Source organism: Peromyscus eremicus, chromosome 10 (assembly GCF_949786415.1).
Source record: "Peromyscus eremicus chromosome 10, PerEre_H2_v1, whole genome shotgun sequence".
Lineage (NCBI taxonomy): Eukaryota > Metazoa > Chordata > Mammalia > Rodentia > Cricetidae > Peromyscus > Peromyscus eremicus.
In genome coordinates this window covers 79,977,789-79,999,536 of record NC_081426.1, presented here as the reverse complement: position 1 = coordinate 79,999,536, position 21,748 = coordinate 79,977,789, and the positions used below count along the sequence as shown (strand labels likewise).

At 39.6% G+C, this 21,748-nt stretch overlaps 1 protein-coding gene across 1 annotated transcript in view; it reads right to left on the bottom strand.

Annotated features, from left to right (window-relative positions):
• The window catches only part of Slc4a4 (solute carrier family 4 member 4), a 291,869-nt gene that overhangs the window by 72,914 nt on the left and 197,207 nt on the right, over positions 1–21,748 (bottom strand). The window contains exons 12-13 of the mRNA XM_059274644.1: positions 7,231–7,364; positions 606–877 (exon numbers count right to left, since the gene is read on the bottom strand). Of these exons, the coding sequence (XP_059130627.1) occupies positions 606–877; positions 7,231–7,364 (406 nt within the window). The remainder of the gene's footprint in view (positions 1–605; positions 878–7,230; positions 7,365–21,748) is intronic.

The following is a 21,748-nucleotide window of genomic DNA, read 5'->3' as shown; positions in this document are numbered from 1 at the left end:
ATATATGTATGTATGTATGTTCACATGGATGCCTTCCTTCCTTCCTTCCTTCCAAATTTCTCCTCCTTACCAACACTGCACAGCTGAGTTAAACAGGTCCCACTTATCCATCAGACAGAGATAAGCCTCCAATCTTAACTTCCTTTTTAAATTTCATGTTCAACTTATAAAAACTGAATCGGTATTTTTTCTTTTAGAGTTTAAGATAATCTAATTGCACGTCATTTGAAAGAAGAGATTTTCATAGCAATCAAGAAACAATAAAACGTGAACTAGAAATGCAGAGAATTGGGTTCCTCTGCTCTTTAGACTTGTTATATGTGTATATATATACATGTGCCTCCCCAATTACCTCATAAAGCTAAGAATGAAGTCCACCCCAGTTCCTTGTTGGAGGTAATCATGAAGTACTGAGCTGGCTATGTTCCTGTTCCAGCAATCCTGATGTCATTTCCTCATGGAATAACATGCTGCAGATACCTCAGATGTCAAACTCAGTACTCGGATTCCTCAGAGAAAACTAGAGAAGATCCTTTCGTACAGAACATGAGCTCACATCTTCCAACATTGAGGTTAAGTGCCAGCACGACACATGGTTTCCTCACCTGGATCGGGCGGCAGGCAGGCGCAGGAGAAGTGGGTGTTGTAGCCCACTTTGAAGTCCGAGTTGATAGGGTAGTAGTCTGCCAGCTTGATCATCTTCTTGAAAGCATCATAGATGAAAATGAAGCTGATCAGCGAGGAGAAACCTTCTTCCGTGAAACGAGTGAAGTACTGAACCAGGAAGCTGGCATCAGTGGCCACCAGAATGAGACACATGAAGGCCGACCACAGGCCAATCCAAAGACGAAACTCCAAGTAGTCAAAGTTATGGTCCCTGGAAAGAAAAACGAAACAGAAAAACCAAAACAAGTGTTTTGACTGTCCCACCAGAAAACAAGCAGATTCTCAAAACCACTCAAATGCCTACAGAATGGTTGCTGAAATAAAAGATCACTTTCAGACACTGCATGTAAAGAAATATTAAGCTTAAGGATTTGGTTTCATGATATTATTGTGCTACCTTTACGAATTACTCTAAAAGTTTAGGGCAGATATAGGCACTTAGAAAAGTACATTTAGTGTTAGTGTGTATAGCTTGCTAATTTTCTCTTAAAAAAAATAGCATCTGAGGTGGAAGCTTCCTCCCTGCTAGCTAGCTTTTATAAAACCAAAGAGTAACTATGAAGGCTGCTGGGAAAAAAAAACAGTATCCATGCTCTTACCTGGATGTGAACCCCATGGACCACAATACCAACTTGACAAGCAATATATATACACAGTTGCGCATCAGTGGCCTGACTGTTCCAGAGGAAACCAATTACTCTCTGATTGGATTTGAGGCCTGCTGTACCAGAGGCCTGCTGTACCCATGCCTGTTACTATAAATCTGCTAAATACCCATGGCTGGGGAGGTCACGGACCCTAGACAGAAACTTAGTATTGTTGTTTAGTTAAACAGATATAGTGTAAAAATGCCTACTAAACATTAATATTCACAGACAAATGTGATCCTCATTTTAATGAGAAAACACCCCCTTTCTAGTGAATGACAGTGAAATTGGAAACGCATGAATTCTCAAGATGCTGATAATAAGTGATGATTGGTTGGTCAGCCCTACATAGATACTTATAACATCTTTGCAAGGCTGAAGGAGTACTTTAGCAAAGAGGCCACAGAGACTATAGGAGACAGAAGATACCTGTGCCATCTTCTAGAGAAGGCAAAAATTATAATTGCCTTCACTTGCCTTCCCATTGGCAAACCCACCAGACTTCAATGAATAATACCAAGCATGGTCACACAAATGACCCTGGTTGACCTAGGTGGGTCATAAAACACTGAAAAGGGTATCAATCTAGAAAGAAACTTCTAGGGATAAGAAAAGAGTTCATAGAGGTGAAGGGGAGATAAGAAAAGGTAGGGTAATTATAACCGCAATGCATGTATGAAACTGTTGAAAAATAAGCTTAAATTAAAAAAATGGTTTTTTTTAAATGTATTCATGGAGTGTACAGAGTAAACTATTTAAAAGCACTGATACCAGGTGAAGATAACACTAACATCAGTATGTTCTATGCATTCAACTTGGGACTGTCTTCTACTAAGAGAGACAAAATGATAAAGGCCATTATATTATGAAATGTTAAGTGGTAGTGTCATAAGGAAAAGGGTAAGTAATTCTGAGAGGGAATGAAGTTGCAGAAAGGAAATCAAGGTGTTTGAGAATACATATGAAGAAACTTTCTTGACTGAGTAGACAGAGTCAGGTCAGGAAGCAGAAGGAGAGTTTAAAAGATATGTGGAGTGTGGCAGTCTGTAATGTGCACTGTGGACAGGACATCCCCAACAAGAGGAGACCGGAGTAGAGATATGGGCTCTTATCAGATCAAGAGAGGCTGCCCTACCATGATGCAGCCAAACACTACAGCTTCTCATTTGAGTGCCCACAGATAGGATATCCTTTTACCATAACTGGGTGTGTCTACCTTGTTCTGCCTGGGTTTGTTCCATAGACTTAGAATAGGCCATCACCCTCTAACTAGGCTACTACTATCTTTAACTTCCCATTTCTTCTAAGTCAGGATAAATAGAAAATGATGGGTCAAATATTGACATTTTATGATTGCATACTGATTATCTATAAATTATGTAGAGAGTAGATGTTTTTAAAAGATTACTAACTCATAATTTATTGCTGTGGAATAATCCTTCTATACACTGTTGAGATGTATTGCTCTCACTGTTAATAAAAAGCTGTTGGCCAACGGGGAGGCAGGATAAGGTTAAGTGGGAGAACCAGACTAGGAGAATGTTGGGAAGAAGAAGGAGGAGGAGCCTGAGGAGATGCCATGTGATGCAAAGTGATTGGAATGGGAAGTACATACATGAGTTAAACAAGCCTCAGGGCAACATAGATTAATAGAAATGGATTAATTTAAGTTATAAGAGCTAGCTAAAAACAAGCCTAAGCTATAGGCCAAGCATTTATAATTAATATTAAGTCTCTGTGTGGTTATTTAAAGAGCAGCTGGCAGGACAGAAAAGTGTGCCTACAATAATCTGTGATGAGAAAGGAGATAAGAACCATGGATCCTGCATACTTGACATTCTTCAGAACTGCTTCTCAACAACAGGTTTCTGATAACTGCTAGCCACTGTTTTAACACTTTCCTAAAGGCAACCTATCACTTCATTCCCTACTATCATCTCAGTTTGAGCAGCTAGAACTTTGCCTGATTAAAAACCTCTGAACTGATTCATTTACTGATTGATATCTATGCTTGCCTTGTTCAAAGCCATCTTCCACACTAGAGCTAAAATGATATTTCTAAGTGCTAATCATATATCTTAGCTGAAAGTCCTACAGTGACTTCCCACTGCTCATAGAGCAGAATTCTAATCCTCTGCTTAGAACAATATTTTGCTCATAAAAAAACTGCCTAATACATTCATAATAGATGAAGGAAAGAATGCCTGTAGCTTATGTCTTAAGAAGGTGACTAACAGTGGCCTGTGAGTTATCACATAGAACTAGGAAATAATTATAGAACTGTTACATTTTACAGTTTCTGAGACACTGTTATAGTTAATTTCATGTCAACTTGACTGAGATATAGGGTGTTCACATATGTGGTCAAACATCATTGTGTGTTTCCACAAGTCTGTTTCTAGAAAGATTAACATTTAAATTCATGGACTTTGGGTGAATGTGGATAGGCCTCATCTCATAAGGCAAAAAGTAGAACAGAGAAAAAATGGAAATTATGAACATTTTACTATGAAGTTATGTTCTATAGATCTTCAGAGACATTCCAACAACAGCTCTACCTTCCTCTCCTCCAGTTCTATGTATATCTACATCTCTACTACTGAGTGCATGTCTATGGAGATAAGCATACTGCAGAAAAAAAAAATGCCCTAAGAATTAAGATAATTCACTTTATCATGTGAGTCAGTGCCCGAACAAGAGTAAAGAAACATTTTACTACTGTTTGAACCAACAGGCACTTTTCTTAAAAGTTTAAAACAACTACCTAGCTTTGCTACCCTAAGAAGATGAAAACTAGAACAATCTTTTATTGTTTGTTGGGTTTTATGTTTTGTGTTTGAGAAGGAGGTTCACTCAATAGTTCAGGCTTGCCTGGAACTCAATATATAACCCATGCTGGCTTTAAAGTCATGGCACTCCTTCTGCCTCAGTCTCCCACATGCTGAAACTATAGGCATGCACTATCATGCCCAGACTGAAAACTAAAGCACTCCAGATTTGTCCCAAGAATGCTCGAGGTTGTTACAGAGTTGATGTTTGCAAAAGAGGGTAAGAAACAAATCCAGTACTTGTTAGCAATGAAAACTTCATGAGTTTGGACACAACGGGGGGAAAAATGCACCTACAAGTTTAAATTTTAGACTCTAAACAGAATACACCCAGCTAGCTATTTGAAGAGACTTTGAAACCGCCAAGGTAGTTCAGTGAGAACGACAAAAATAAGATCACTAACTAAAACAATGCCACTGTTACAAGCCCGCAACGCTCCAAGTTTCAAGAAGAAACAGAAGATGAGACTCTTTGAAGCATATTAGGTGGTAATCGGTAATAACCACCCCTGATCCTGTCAAACAAGGATTCATCTACGTTCCTGAAAGAGAAAATTATGTCCGGGGGGCGGGGGGTGGAGGACTGGGCAAAGTGAACTAGGAGCTGCTTCACTGAACGCCATATTGATTCTTTAGTGTACTGAAAAGGAAAGTGAATGACCAAGTGGAGACTGTACTACAGAAATTCCAAGACATACTGGGGAGCTTTTTTTCACAGAGCAGCTCAGTTCCTAAGCCTGACAGTGGGTCAAACTGGCTTTGGGACATAGGGAGCCACAAGGAAATACTAGCATTGCTGCTCTAACAGAAGCAAATGAATGAATTCGAAGTGTCCTAAATAAAAGTACCATTTGTCACATAATGGGCAATGTTGGCTTTAAAGCAGTTTTGCAAATGTTTCTCATTGCTTTACAACTGTTTTCAAATGAACTGCTTGAAACTATGTAACAGTACCAATTATGATGAAACAGAAGGGAAAGTGAGAAAGGAACTCACTTGGTGGAAGGAAATATTCTGTAGCCTACAATAATTAAAACAAACCACCACACAAACAGTTTCTGTAGATTGAGACTGGGATCACATTTCATCCAATAAATCTCTCTGTGAGGTTCTGCCTGTTTGTTCCTGTTTATAGTGCATGCTTGTTTAATCTTCCCATGAAGCCTTTCTTGTCTCACAAAATGTTTTCTTAAACATATAAAAACTGTTTGACTCTCTCTGTAAACTGACATGAATAAAATTCTTTCCATGTCCTCAGAATTATGGTGGAAGAGAAATCTGTAATAATGATCTACAGAAAACTCACAATTTTATTTAAATATTGCAACTTCAAATGCTCAGAAGGCTTTCGCTAATGTTATCCACCCAGACTTTTTGTTTTTAAGGTTTCAAACCTTCACTTGTCTCATGTAACTTATGATACTTTTCCATGGCACACACAGTTTCAAAAGTATGTGACAGCCGGGCGGTGGTGGCGCATGCCTTTAATCCCAGCACTCGGGAGGCAGAGCCAGGCAGATCTCTGTGAGTTCGAGGCCAGCCTGGGCTACCAAGTGAGCTCCAGGAAAAGGCGCAAAGCTACACAGAGAAACCCTGTCTCGGAAAAAAAAAAAAAAAAAAAAAAAAAGTTATGTGACAGTCCTTAACTGCATGAGTACTGTTATGGTTTGGTCTGATATGAAATATACACCTTGGGGCTGCGGGTTTATACACTTGATCTCCAGCTGGTAGCACAGTTTGGGAAAGTTGTGGAAGTTGTAGAAGGTGGAACCCTCTTGGAGGAAGTATATAACCCTGGAGGTGAGCTTTGAGGTAGTGTAGCCTGACCCCATTTCCTGTTCTCTCTCTGCTTCCTGAAAACCAGGTGCTCCTCATACTTCTTTTGCCATGCTTTTCTTGTCTGTGATGGACTGTATCCTCTCTAAATTGTATGCTAACACGAACCCTTCCTCCCCTAAGTTGCATCCTAGAACAGCAACAGAAAAGTAACTAATAGAGGTGCTGTGTAGACACTGGCTATTCTACAATTAAAATCCTGTTAACACATCACAATACAAAATATGGAAATTCTACAAAGGAACACTCACAAGACTTAACAAATTCTGACATCTGAGGACTAAGATAACCCAGTAAAGGCAAGTCTGTCTTAGAAATATATCAGGTACAGTAGGAAGAGACAAGAATACCCAATTTTACTTGAATTTACTCACAAACTAAAATAATTCAAATAATTGACACTTCTCTTAGTATCCCCTCTATTTAAAATGACCTATTAATTTCTAAAAGAAAATATTGGTGCGCTATTATTTATCTGAGTACTGGAAGCTCTATCTACAGTGAAGAACACAGGAACTGGAGTTAGGAACCATGAACTAAGAACATTCAGTTTCTTTCATTAATGAACCACGTGACCTGGCACAAGTCATTTGGTTCCCTCGCTGTTTCAGTATCATGGCAGAAAAAGGCATTTTTAAGTGGGATCCAAGGAAAACAAAATAAACAGGCTATTTACAAAAGCGTAACTTTCCCTCCCCCTAAAATGGCAATGTGGAGGCACTCTGAGCTAAGTAGAGCAGGAAGCCATTATCAATCTTGGGCTTGTAAAGGTCACACAAGGAATGGAGTTACAGGAGCCTGGTGAGCTAAAACTAGGCTACACAGGCCACCTGACAGGGCCTAGTGTCAGGAAGCAAGCCGGGCTGCTGTGCTGAACACAGGGAATGATGGGAGAAAGTGACAATATGAAACTCAGCTCTCTCTTCATTATCTAAACCAGCAGGAAGCTCTAGAGGGCAAAGGAATCTGGGGCTTGAAGACCCTGGGAATCAGCCCTCAGGACAGGAAACAAGCAATCGGGAAGAGAATTCCTGGGGAAGGAATGAACAGAAAGTACAACAGATGGGCCTCTCCAAAGGACTGTCAACTAAGCTCTGGACAACTTAATCACGATGGCACTTTTCACTTCCAAATCTTAACACTCTAGTATTTTGGCGGGTATTTGGATCTGTTTCACTGCTATCCTGAGCTTTATCCAGATGGAACAACACAGAAGAGCAAATAAGTAGACAGACATACAGACATATACATACTTGCTGAAATTAAACAGAAGCCTCTCAAACACCAAGACAGGTCCTGTGCTGCTCAAAATGGTGAGTGGTTGGCCAGCAAAAAGGCAAAAGATGGCTCCAGAGACAGCGGTACCCAGGAAACTCTCCAACACACCCTAAAAGAAAGAACATTCAGTTGGTAAAGCAGAGCAAAAACCAAACACACTTCTTATCTTTCTGTTTGTGATGTCAGCTGAAAAATGAAGCTCCCTAGCAAACAAAACAAGAACAAAGGTTTATCTAATACAAAATACCACCACAGTTCTTCACATACATTAAATTACTCTTCCCTCTTCCAAAGGTTGACTGTTCTGAAAAACTATAATGACTGTGCTGACTGGTACACAGGAGGCAATGGCATCTCTGACCGTTACTTAAAAATTTATTGAAGGTTTGGTCAACAAAAATCATATTCTGTAAACCCACCAAACAGAGGAATTGATTCAGTTTTTTTTAAATCTATTTTTCTCTTTGTGGTTCTTCAGTGTGTTAACGTAATTGCATCTTGCACGTAGTAGGTACTTTTGAGTAGCTGTAATTTTAACACAAAGTCTTTTTTCTAACAGAAGATTGGAAGGGGAGATGAGAACAAAGGGGACGAAAACAGTGATGCGATTTTAAAAATTCTTTTATCTAGTTTTTACTTTCATACATGTATACAATGCATTTTGATCATATCCACTCCTGTTCACCATACCAAATCACTCCTACACACTACCTTCCATATCCACCCCCCAACTTAATATCCCCTTCTTTTCTTCCTCATAACCCATGGAGTCCGTAAGTGCTGCACATGTGTGTGTGTGTGTGTGTGTGTGTGTGTGAATAAAGAGCTGTCCACTGGAACATGAGCAACCTAGGAGAGGTCACACCCTAGAAGAAAACTGACTTTTTCCCTCCACCAACCATCAACTGCCAATAGCTCTCTGCTAGCCATTGGCAATATTTAAGCCACCAATTGTAAAAGCAACAACAACAATAATAAACAATAATAATTCACATTACATGCTCATGCATTTTCCAATGCAAACTGCACAAAAAACTTCAAGGAACTTTGTTGTTAGAGAAAGTAAGCGTCCAGAGACATAAGTAGCTAAAGCTTGTGTTCACATCTCTGGACACCAACCCGCTGTCTTCCCTTCGCACAACAAGAGGCAATGTCTGTAAGAATCACTAAGTCACAAAACGACCTTCCTTAATCATGTCATTGAGGACCACCAGTACTGATTATTATTATTTTTACTGTTGCAGAAGACAGAATGGCATAAACTCATGGGTTAAAGGGTATTTTTGTAAACGTAAAATAAGATTTAGCCAAGAGATAGTTTTGTAATTTCTATCGCATTTACTTTATTTAGCTGTGTGTGGGGTGCACAGGTGGCCGGAGCTGGCTCTCTCCTTTCACCTTATGGACTTCAGGAATCAAACCCAGACGATCAGGGTTGGCAGCAAGTGCCTTTCTCTGCTGAGCTGTCTTGCTGGCCATCAAGGGGCAGTTTTAAAATGTAAAAGGTGACCAATTATCACACACAATGCTATGTATCTGAATATCCAAATCTAAAAAGCTTTTTCAAGTGAATAAAGGGAGTCTATACCTTTAAAAGGTACAATAACATACTCAGGGGTAGACTGATTAACATAGTAGAGTAAGGTGTTATCTTTTCTTTTTTTTTTTAGGTTTTTCAAGACAGGGTTTCTCTGTGTAGCTTTGCGTCTTTCCTGGATCTTGCTCTGTAGACCAGGTTGGCCTTGAACTCACAGAGATCTACCCCCTCTAGCTCCCAAGTGCTGGGATTAAAGGTGTGTGCCACCACCACCTGGTGTAAGGTGTTATCTTTATACCTTTATGTGTATAGTAAAACATTAGGGGGAATATTTCAAAGGGCCCCCACCCTTAGACAAAAAATACAGGCAACTAAGGAATGCTCAGACCAGAAGAAATAGCCTTCCCTGGGGGAAAAGCCCCACAATTGGTTATCCAATACAAAGTGGTCAGCCCTGAAATATTATATATACACAAGTAACATTATACAGACTGAGCAGGTTGTATTTAGGTATTTAAGAGTGTGTGTGTGTGTGTGTGTGTGTGTGTGTGTGTGTGTATCAACAATTAAAGAAAAGAGGCTATGAATGTGAGACAGCATGGAGGCACATGGGAGAGGTTGAATGGAGGAAAGGGAAGAGGGAAAACGATGTGATTATATTTTAACTTTTAAAATTAAATATATATAGGAAAGTCTTTCTCCCATAGATAGTACATCACCTACTCTCGGAAGGGTGATTTCTGTTAAATAAAGCAGACCTCTTAACTCAATCATCCTTGACTGGGACAAAGCAGATTTCTTGGAATTCTGAGATGCCCTTCAGAAATGAGCCTAGCTGCCTGTCAGCCTCAACAGGTCACCTCTTTCACTGTCTCAAATCTTTTCTGGCAGCTTTTCACTCACTTTTCCTTTTCTTTTCTTTTTGTTTGTTTGCTTATTTGTTTGTTTTTTTCTTTTTCCAGACAGGGTTTCTCTGTGTAGTTTTGGTGCCTGATCTGGATCTCACTCTGTAGACCAGGCTGTCCTCAAACTCACAGAGATCCGCCTGGCTCTGCCTCCCAAGTGCTGGGATTAAAGGTGTGCGCCACCGCCACCCAGCCACTTTATTTTCAAAGAAAACATATCACACAGGAAATAACTATGAAAAAATTGACTTTAAAAAATCAATTTACAGAAAACACATTAAGTTCTATCCCTGGCCAGGCATAGTGGTAATCTTAATCCAGGGACAGAGACGGGTGGATCTCTGTGAGTTCAAGGCTGACCTGGTCTACATAGCAAATTCTAGGACAGGGCTACTTAATGAGCTCTCATGCCCTGCTCCCCCCAAAAAGTAAAGAAAATTCATTCCATCCCTACCCACTATCTAGAACAGCTTTAGAACCACCAACACTGTCCTTGGAGTGACATTAGCAATAGAAAATGCCTCTTCTCTCAAGGTTGGGATTTGAATCAGAAGGCAGATGACAATCCTTCAGAGTAGCATTGGAAAGAAGTGGCATTGAGATGAAGTGGCCAAAAGATAAGAACTGGCCAAGTAATTAGGTAGACTCTTCTCACGTCCAGTAAGCCCGCTCTGGTACAGCTCAGACAGGCCCTGTCCACGGAGAGTACAGTTCAAATCTAGCAGGAGGGGCTCAAAGAGAACCCCACTTACGCATGTAAGTGCCAATGAGCAGCTTGAAAGGTGTCATTCATTATTTATCCGTCCCAGCTAATTCTTCCTCACAGAAAACAATTTAAGCAGGACGTGAAACAACAGAACCAAGATGCATTTAGACAGACAAGATCGAAAGGGGTCCCCTTGTGCCCTCAAATAGTATTGTCTTGATTTCTTGACTGTTGACACAGTGACATTCAGATGAGTTAAATGATGTGAATGCACTGTGGGTAAGAACTCTTAGATGTGTGTGCCCATCTAACCACATATCACTCTTTCTAAGTATTAAAGGTATGCCTTGGGCTTGGGTTTTCCTAGCTATGGAAATTCTCAGCTCCTGTGCATAAACAGAGGGGTTTTTGTTTGTTTGTTTGTTTACAATTTTATCTGTATTTTTTTATAGCTCACCTGAAAGCTAAGGATTTTAATGCTTTGTTTTACCAGATAATCCATTTATATGATGGTATGTCTTGTTTATAAGACAGTCTGAGTACATGTAAAAGGCAAAGAGACCGTGCATCATTCTCCATCATCATACAGAAGAATCCCTATGTCTTACCGTACTTAGCATAGGATCAAAACACAGCTCAGACTGGGTGTAAGGGAGGGTGTAAATTCGGAAAGCAGGAACTTGAGATTCAGGATCCGTGGCTTGGCATAGCCATTAATCTCTGTAAGGGCTGGAACAAGGTCTTCCCGCATCTCCTGTTTCTCCTCCCATGGTGCTGTCCACCATTCCTCCACCACGTGCTTTGCAGGTTCTCAGCAAGTGCTGAAGGCACGGAAGACTTGCCCAGACGACACCCTAGGTCTCCTTATCAAAGGTCAAGAGCCCTCCTTGCTGCTCATGCAGTAAAGATAGCAACCAATTTCTCCCAGAAAACACTGTGATTTATGGAAGCCATGTGATGATTCAAAGGCAGATTATTTTTATTTCGGTACTTGATCCTGTCGTAAATGCTAGTTTTCCGTTCTGTGGCTGACAATTCTCAAGCAGAGGCAGGTGATTCATTATATACACGGCACTGGAAACCTGCTTAAAACTGAGAGATGCTTCCAGCATTTCTGAGAAAAGAACTATTTTCACCACATTTTGACATGTTCCTCTTCACAACACAGAATTTTTTTTTTAAATAATCTCAGGCAATGAATAACTTTAACTGTAACTAGAGTCTAATGCAACTTACAAAACAAATTGTCATAAACATCTTTTCTGATTTATCACATCCAGTGTTGACTAATATTTGATTTTAAAAGAAAACTGCATGGACTTGTGTCTTGTCAATAGCCATGAGTCTTAAAGCCATTTCTATATCTAACTTCTAGAAGGAACACGTTTCCTAGCACTTCATGGAGATGCAGTTGGCTGGGCTCAGGGGTGTGCTGGCATCAGGGCCACAGAGTACCCTGGCACTTTTGGTTGGCCCTTCACCTTATTCCACTGCTGTCAGAGGGTGCCTGGCCGGGAACAGTAGAAAAAGCAAACAGCCAGCACTCAGGAAATCCAAAGTCTAGACTGTTCTGCCACAAGAGACCCAATGATCTTCAAAATGTCACTTCACTTCTTTCAAGTAATAAAATAAATGGTGGCCTAGTAGAGAAATGGGCTGTGGCATCACAGTCTCAGGATGAGTTATGGGCTACATCATGTCCCCAATGCAATCTCTAATCTGCATATTAGATCAGACATTATATGGAACAGGCTTAGCATAGTGTCTGATGGTTGAGAGCTCTTCCAATAACAGCAACCTCTCATAGGCAGCATGCTTATTTGCATATAAGATAAAGAGGTTGGACTAGGTGACCTCTGAGATCTCAGCCAGCTGGCTCAACACTAGGGCAAACCTTGCAGACAAAGCCAGGTGAACTTAGACCAGCTCCACCAGTTACCTTAGATCCAAGCATCTCTTCTATCAAGCCTATCTATGGCTACCTCACTGGTAATTACTTGGATTAGACCACTGGCTCTCAACCTTCCTAATGCTGAGACCCTTTAATGCAATTCCTCATGTTGTGCTGACCCCCTAACCATAACATTATTTCCGTTGCTACTTCATAACTGAAATTTTGCTACTGTTATGAATCGTAATGTAAATATCTGATATACAGGATATCTGATATGCAACCCCCAAAGGGGTCATGACCCACAGGTTGAGAACTGCTGGATTAAAAGAAAAGAAACACAGTAGAACACAAAGTAGAAATGCAGTATAAGGTCTCTTCCCTCACGCCTTTCATCCCCTTCATCCCACCCAGGAATAGTATTTCTTTTTCCTTCAAAACAGGAAGGAGGTGGAAAGCTGCAAGGAGTGGCATGAAAAGAGGAAGATTAGTCCTCAGTGGGAAGGGGTGGGGCCTCCTGAACTCTGCATTAAAATATAGAAGGCTTGGGGGCAACACTATGGCCCCAAGAGTTGTTTCTTTCATTAAAATTGATGATTATAAACAAAACAAAATAGTCTAACAGGACTGAAATAAAAAACCCATATACCAAACCATTTGTGATGATTTCTCTGCTTGCATGCGAGTATGAAATTCAACCCAAGATATCCCCTATGGTGATATTTTATTTGTATTAAAATGTTATTTCTATGTTAATAAATAAAGTTGCCTGGGGGTCAGAGCTATTAGCAAGCCGTAGGAAAGCTGGGCAGTGGTAGCGTACGCTTGTAATCCCAGCACTTGGTAGGCAGAGCTAGGTAAGTCTCTGTGTGTTCAGGAATACAGCCAGTATTGGATACACATGCCTTTAATCTCAATACCAATCATAGAAAACTTGGAGGTCTATACAGACAGGCCGTGATGAGGCGGTCATGTGGTTGGGTTTACAACCAATGAGAAGGCAGAACAGAAACTCTATATAAAGACTTTAACACAGGAAGTAGCTCTGGTTCAGAGAGGTAGGACCACCGCAGGAGGAAGGGTAAGGTTTTAGCTCTTAGCTCTGACCTCTTGGCTTTCTTCTTTGCATTGGTTCTATGTTTCTTATTTAATAAGACGGTTGGTTACTTCTACAATCCCGTTTTTCAAAAAAGCCAGGAAAAGTAGAACAAGTCTCAAAACGTCAAAATTGAGCATATGGAAATTTAAACCATAGGAGGGAGTGTCTAGAAATGTTATAATGCACCTACAGATGAAATATCAGCATTTCAGGATTTTAAGCTACCTGGGACAAGAACTGTAAGTGGCATCACTCCCCACAGCAATCAAGGTAAAGCAAGCACACTCAAGAGAAGTGAACATTAGACATTAAAGATATATGCCGTTCAAACTCATTGCAATTTATCTTCATGTATCTGTGGGGGCCCACAGAGCCTTCCCAGTAAGGCCTTACTCAAGGTCAGAAAGTCTGAGCTTGCTTGCCCAGCAGGGCTGCATAAAGGGATGATTGGGCCAAAGGTGTGGTTACCAGGTGTTTTGAAGGGTCTACACTTGCTGGTACTTTTATATCTCAATCTTAGGAAGGGAGAAGTCTTTTGCCCCTTCCATTGCTGGTGTATAAAAAGCCCATAATGAATAAACTTGGGGCATCTGTGGTATTGACCCAGAGCCCTCCTGAAGCTATCCTGTGTCTCTGTCTTTTTCTTCGTCTAAGTCTATATTTATTCATATTATTTTTCAATTCCTCACTCTTCCATTCAAGAACCCTTCAACAGGTCAGGGCTGGTCCCTCAACACATAACACCACAAAATAACTGTTGTGACTCAATATCATTTTTAGTAGGGACCTTATTGTTTGGGTTAATAACTGTTACCCTGTACAGGAGAGCTTGGTTGGCAGCATTAAGAAAAAGGGAGAAAACAACAGAAAGGCTAAGAAAAACACCAGATTTTCTACTTCTTAGACAATTTGCAAACTACTAGAACTTCGAAAATAAAATATTTCCATGGCATTAAATGGCAGTGCATTCACCAATATTACTGTGATATGACAAGCTTTAAAAATGTTTTTATTCCTACTCATAAAGAGAGAAAATTTAGTTCATGTTTGGGATGATTTACATGAAGTGTACAGCTTGCTGAATAATAAAATTAAATTTATGTAGATGAGTCTTTGAATCTGAAGTTTAGCCAAGAAAAAAACAAGGCAGCTGATGCTACTAGAAACAGTAAGGCAAATCCAGCTCAATTGCAAGTTTTACTGTTTTTGGATTGTTGTTTGTTTGCAAAAGGGTCTTGATTTGTAGCTCAGGCTGACTTTGAACTCACTGTATCATCAAACTGAATTCAAACTCATGATCTACCTACCTACATTCACCTGAGTGTTGAGACCTGCATGAATTTTAATGTCAGGTTCTCAGCAGACGCTAAACCCCATTATTAAAGGTAAGTTAAGAAATGGTACGAGTTGGGCTGGAGAGGTGGCTCAGCATTAAGAACACAGACTGCTCTTACAGAGGACCTGGATTCAGTTCCCACAACCCACATGGTACCTCACAACCTTCTGTAACTCCAGTTCCAGTGGATGAGACATCCTTTTCTGGTCTCTGCAAACACCAGACACATATATGGTGCGCATGCATACATGCAGGAAAAACACTCATACACATAAATTAAAAATCAATAACTTTTTTCAAAATAAAGAAAGAATGCAAGTATTGAAGTCAAATCCAGGTCACATGAGAGTCATCTGAGGAGGGTATATATTTGTTTGCCTATTTGTTATAATACTAATTCTTCATATGGTATATATCTGTCTGTTTGTTATAATATTAATTCTTCATATCCATACAAAGCAGTTAAATCAGCATCTCTGAAAATGACAAGGAGATGAGGTCTAGGGAATCAACTTTCACAATTCCCAGGTGATTCTCTTGATCCCAAGCATGAGGTACACCCATTCAAACAATCTCCCTCCGTCACCACAGCATTAACGGATGGTCACACATACCACACATCTGTATTGGGAGAAAAGCTGGCTACTGAGCCTTTGTTTCCATTCCATAATGTGGCTTCGTCCTATAACACAGTGATTTTTGTCCTGTCCAGAGGAAGCATCCACATTCCTCATGGTCACACTCCCCTGCTGTGTGCTTTGTCACAAACAGGACTTGAGGCCACACTGCCATCAGAAACTAGAAACTCAGGGAAGACAAACTACATCTCTGTTTGAGAAAAGCAGGAGTCCAGGACTTCAGCAAGAGAGTCTGGACTCTCTTAGAAAAGAATGAAGAGCAAGATACAGCAGCCTTACATTCATTCTTTGAAGAGCCGTGAACATGTATGTGAAACACCCGGCGTCAGTCTAACATGACACAAAAATCAATTCCAGATGGGATAAACACTAAATGAAAACATGAAAGAACTGAAGTATGTGGGTAAACATTTTTCTAATCTTGGGGGAGAGGAAGCCTCTCTCAATGTATCATGCAAACAAGAAACGTGAACAACGGAAGGCTTAACCGCTAAAGTTAAAATCTATTCAGCCAAAGAAGCCACAAACACAGTAAAAAGACACCATGGCACTAGAAAAATATTTTGCTAATATTTCCCTAACAAGTAAAAGAAAAGATCCTTACTATACAGAGAGTAATGAGGAAAAACTAAATGCCCCCAAATAAGAATAGAGCAAGAGCACACACATATAGAGAAGGATGGATGGTCAGTACAAGTGTGGACAGATATCCAGTCTCGTTAAAACCGGAGGAGTGGAATGGAACTAAAGCAACCCATTCTTTTTCACACACAGCATAACAAAAGTGAGAATCTAGGGGGGAAATCTGTTTCACTAGGGGTGGGCAAGTGGGTACTCCTGTCCAATACTGGTAGAAATATGAATTAGTATAACCTTCATGAGTGTAATTTGAAATAAATAACAACAACTATAATCAACATATTGCACAATAATTTTTGCTAGGGATATACCCTAGGGAGATAATTATAAATAATAAATGTATAGTTAATGACCATCGTATTCTTTATAAAAGAGAAAAGGAGGACAAACTGAAAATATGTTTATTAAATAAATTATAGTGCATATATCATGTGATAGTCACTAGAATTATGTTAAAGAACCTATTAAAGTAGAAAATGCCCATGAAATATAACTGTTACGAAATATGAACATGTAATCTCATTTACATAAATTCCTATATGTTTATCTACCTGAGTATTCGTATTTTGCAGTATGTATGAAAAGAAATAATGAAAATGTCATTTTGGAGAAGCTATTTCCAAAATAACTGTAAGCTAAAAATAATAAACTTTTACTTTAGCATCATTTGGGACTCCCAATTTTATCCAAATGATTATAATTTTCTGATCACCAACAAAACAGAGTTGACAAAGGTTTAATAAAAAAAATACAAATGACTTAATTTCTGCCAATTAAATTTAACTCAGAACTTGTAAAGCACATTTTTATTTGTGTGTGGAGGGGTATGCATTGACATATGGTATGTTCAGGTGAGTGGAGCGTGCATGCATATGTGTACACATGTATGTAGAGGGGTGTGCACTGACATGTATGTTCAGGTGAGAGAAGCATGCATGCATATGTGTATACATATATGTGAAGGGTATGCATTCACATATGTATGTTCAGGTCAGTGGAGTGTGTCTGCATATGTGTATGCATGTGTGTGGAAGCCCAAGGTTGCTGTCAGGATTCTTCTCTGAGAACTTGCTACCTTACTCACTGAGGCAGGGTCTCTCTCAACTATAACCAGATTGCACTGGTCCAGCTGCTCTAGCTAGCTGGCTTGCTCTAGGGATGTCCTATCTCTGCCACCAGAGAGCTGTAATTACAGAAGGTCCACCATGCCCTCCAAGCATTGATATGGGTTCTTGAGATCTGAACTATGGTCCTCACACTTGCAAGACGCATGCTTAGCATCTCCCTAGCCTGTGAAACACGCTTTCAAAGTTAAAGGTCCTTTCCGGGATCATAGATAAGCAAGATGGATTCCTTCCTTTGTCACTAAACAGGCTTGCTTACTTTGGCCAACCCAAATACCAAGTTGCATCGTCCGCACAGACTATTTCTGCTCCACATGCTGAAGTCAGAGTGTGCTACTGTGCAGATCAACACATTTCTGGGTCTCCTGCTTCTAAAGGAAAAGCACTTTTGTGCCAAAGAGCAACAGTCAGACAAACTGAAATTACTGTCCGCTTCTCAGTACACTGTCAATTCACGTCAATCCTGCTGCTGTAAACTATATGTGATAGGCATTGCAAAGAAGTACCTTTCTCACCAACATAGGAAATTATACTTTTCCGACTTGAGCAGATTGATGAAAATGTCTCAGCACAGCAGAATGTTAAAATAAAGCCTCAAATTTGGAGATGCCAGCTATAAATGTTCCTTATTATGAGACAAGTTCTCTTAAAATGTGCTCTGTTAGGCTCCATAAATATCACAAAATTCACAGAATGCTAAAAATCTTACCGCATTCTTTTGCTGAAAGGTTTGTGAAAACGGGATTATATTTACTCCTGGAAAAAAAATTAAAATGACTTTCTTCACTCCATCTTCACTCTAGACTATAGTTAGTCATTCACAATCAAGTGTAGACTTACATTAAAATACATTTTTTATATGCTATAGAAGAATAATTCTCCAATCACATGGGACTTACCACAAAGCATCAAAGAGTCTTCCTTACACTAATATCTTCCTCAAAGACTAAGTAATGACTCACTTTGTTAACAAAGAAGTATTGTCTTCATAGGACTGTTAGTCCTATGTTAGAGCATCAATCAGGCTTTGTCCAGTGCTAATCAAGTGATCTACTACTGAGCTATTTCTTCAACTCTTATTTTACTTTTATTTTGATAGAGTCTTATTAAATTGCCCAGGTAGGCCTTGAACTTAGTCCTCCTGCCTCAGCCTCTTGAGTAGCTATAATCACAGGGCTGTATCACTGGGCCCAACTCCATATAGCAGCTCTTAGAATGAAAACCCTTAATTTCAATAAATTCTAGTGAAATGTATCTACATATCGATATTTAATAATTAAAGTATCAGGCTGGGCGGTGGTGGTGCACGCCTTTAATCCCAGCACTCGGGAGGCAGAGCCAGGCGGATCTCTCTGAGTTCGAGGCCAGCCTGGACTACCAAGTGAGTCCCAGGAAAGGTGCAAAGCTACACAGAGAAACCCTGTCTCGAAAAACCAAAAAAAATAAAAAATAAAAAATAAAAATAAATAATTAAAGTAGCTAAATAAACAGAGAAATACACTTGCTCTGTAACCAAGAATGTTAAGTATGACACTGATATCATGGTTTAGTTATGAAGGGGATGAGATTTCAGAAAAGTGAGGCTGAAAACTGTTTCTTTACTATACAGCAAGGAAACCAGGGCATCAGCTTGATGGGAACAACCAAAAAGAATAAGTGATGTATCATTCTCAAACTTTAGGGACTTATGCATCTCTACACTCTAAAAGAGAAACAGGCAAAGACTGAGGTTGGATTCTACAGAAAGGTAAGGTCAACTCTTGGCTAAGTAGTTCAGTTGCTCCAGGAAACCCAAGATAAACTATAATTGCCCACACTTATCTCTATAAGAAATCTGTAAATATCCTCTTTGTAAGGCCCAGCATCTTCTAAGAGCTTCCTGACTGGCAAAACATATATGCTAACAATGGGGAATGCAAGCAGCTATTTGTGCTGGCATTACAACTGAATTATACTGGCAGCCACTGTAGCCTCAACTACTTTATTTTGTAGCCTCAACTGCTTTATTTTGAATGCAGTTCCAGGAGAAATTATCTTTGTTATTACAAGATGATCTTTTTCTAGTGACACACAGATACACATACACACATATATAATTATATATTGACATATATATAAATATATAGCATATAAATAGACAAGTTACATATGTATGTATTTGATAAACAGATGTCATATAGATGACAGACGATGGTAGGTAGGTAGGTAGATAGATAGATAGAGATACAGATGATAAATACATAGATAGATACATAGGTATTATCAACCCTGAAATTAATGACTGAAAGCAAATTCTTGTCTTCAAGCAGGCCAGACGTCCTGAATAGAAGCTGGCAGAAGAGTATGCTTAGACAACACTCATGCAGTGAGTCATCTGGTTTTCACAACATGTTTCTCCCCAGCACCCATGTCTATTTGTAGCCTGACAATAAAGGCCCTATCCAAACCATCTCTGAGCTGTCTGCCTTTAAAAGCAAGGACGTGGTTCTCAGCTGACTCACTGGAGCTGCTTGTGCTATGGAGACTAACCTGCTGCCTTATTTATGAAAGAGATAATATAACTGCAGACACCCAGGTTTGCCCAGTGTTTTCTGCAAGGTCTTGGTCCTGTGTTTAGAAAGGTAAATGAAGGGAGAGGACTTGAATCCTTAAAGAAGCCTATTACATACTACTGCTAGTACCCCATAGGGACACAGAAAGATGTTGCTTCCATCAACAGTTTAGATAAAAGTCACATAAGCCTAGGGTTCTTACCTAATTTACTCACCTCACTCTACCTCCAGAATATAAAATTCTATCTATCTAACACATGGTAGGCACTCCATAAACATTTGCAAGAAATAAATTAGTATTTGTCATATACCTATGAAATGACCTAAGACTTATCACCAAATCCACAAAATATTTTGTTGTCCTAATGCCAAGTCAAAAAGCCTTCTGCTAACAGATTAAAACATTCATAAGGTAAGGTACACACCCTTTCAGTCATGAGATATTCTTCAATGTGTCAAGCCAGCTCACTCCCTAGTTCTTAAAACAGAACAAAAACTATTCATTAATTTTTCAGTTCAACAAATATGCATTAATAACCACCAATTTTCCTTATTAATCCTTATTCATGTTTTGGCCACCCACTGTGACTCCTGCAAGCTATCTAGGACTTTGTCAGTATAGTACTAAAGGGAAAAGACTTCATATGCAAAAGAAGTCAAATATGTTGTTCACTATTTTCATTCACAGAAACCTTTAAAAATTAGCCTATATTCACTGTTTCAACAAAATTATCAATAGAGGTTACAAAATCTATTAATAAAATAATTAAAGTACATCCAAAAAATGTCCTCATGAGTCTGTATAACTTTCCAACTTCCCAGGCTAATATCCGACAAATATTTGGGAGCAGTGCTTAACACACTGATGCTCTAACCCATTCATGCTTCTGACATCTTCAGAACCCAGAAAACAGTCAGGGATTACCAAGATTATATAAAACAGAGGGAAATCCCATGATATCTATTTTTATTATACAACAAAGTCTACTATCCCAAGGACTCACTCAAATAGAAACTGAATCATCCAAAAGTTCCCAAAACACACTTGGATAAACCCCCTTGCTCTTAGATGCTACTACGTTCTAAAGGTAAATCTGGGATGAAGATTTGGCTCAGTGGTAGAGTACTTGCCCAGTGTACTGGGTAGTTTGATGTTAAATTGACACAGCTAACATCATCTGAGAGGAGGAAACTTCAAGTAAGAAAATGCCTTCATAAGATCTGGCTATAGACAAGCTTGTAGGGCATTTTCTTAATTAGTGATTGATGGGGGAGTGCCCAGCCCATTGAGGGTGGTGCCATCTCTGAGATGGTGGCCCTGGGTTCTGTAGGAAAACAAGCTGATCAAGCCAGAGGGAGCAAGCCAGTAAGCAGCGGTCTTCCATGGTCTCTGCATCAACTCCTATCACTAGGTAACAGCCTTGTTTGAGTTCCTGTCCTGACTTCCTCCAATGATGAACAATGATGTGGCAGTGTAAACCAAATAAACCCTTTCCTCCCTAAGTTTCTTTGGTCATGCTGTTTCATAACAGCAACAGAAGTCCTAACTAGGATACCCAGGATGCCCAAGACCCTGAGTTCAATCCTCAGCATCCCCCCACAAAAAACTTAAAGCTAAATCTCACAAGATTGTAAAAGTTATATTTCAAAAGAAGCATTAAATGTCCATGTAGGAAGTATTACGTTACCCTTTCAATGAGAAGAATGTCCATTAAAAAAAAAACCCAACAACTCTTTAAGATGTTTCAGCACAAGTAGACCTCTGTATCTCCCAACAAAAGTTGGTTTTATTCTTAAACATCTTCTCAAAACCAGACAGTGCAACCCTCAAACATCATCAGAGAAGTTGCCTTGTCCCATGGGCAGTAATTAACACAGAAACTCACAACTGGTCAATGTATAGAGAATAAGTCTCTATGGAATGCTCAGTCATTAATGGTTTATCAATATATGTCCTTTCCCTGAAAGGCTTAAGAATCATCCAAGAAGAGGGCAAGAAAGGCTCTCAGCCAGAGGTTGAAGAACTGGAGTAAAACGGAGCCCTCAGAAAATGACAGCACTACTGA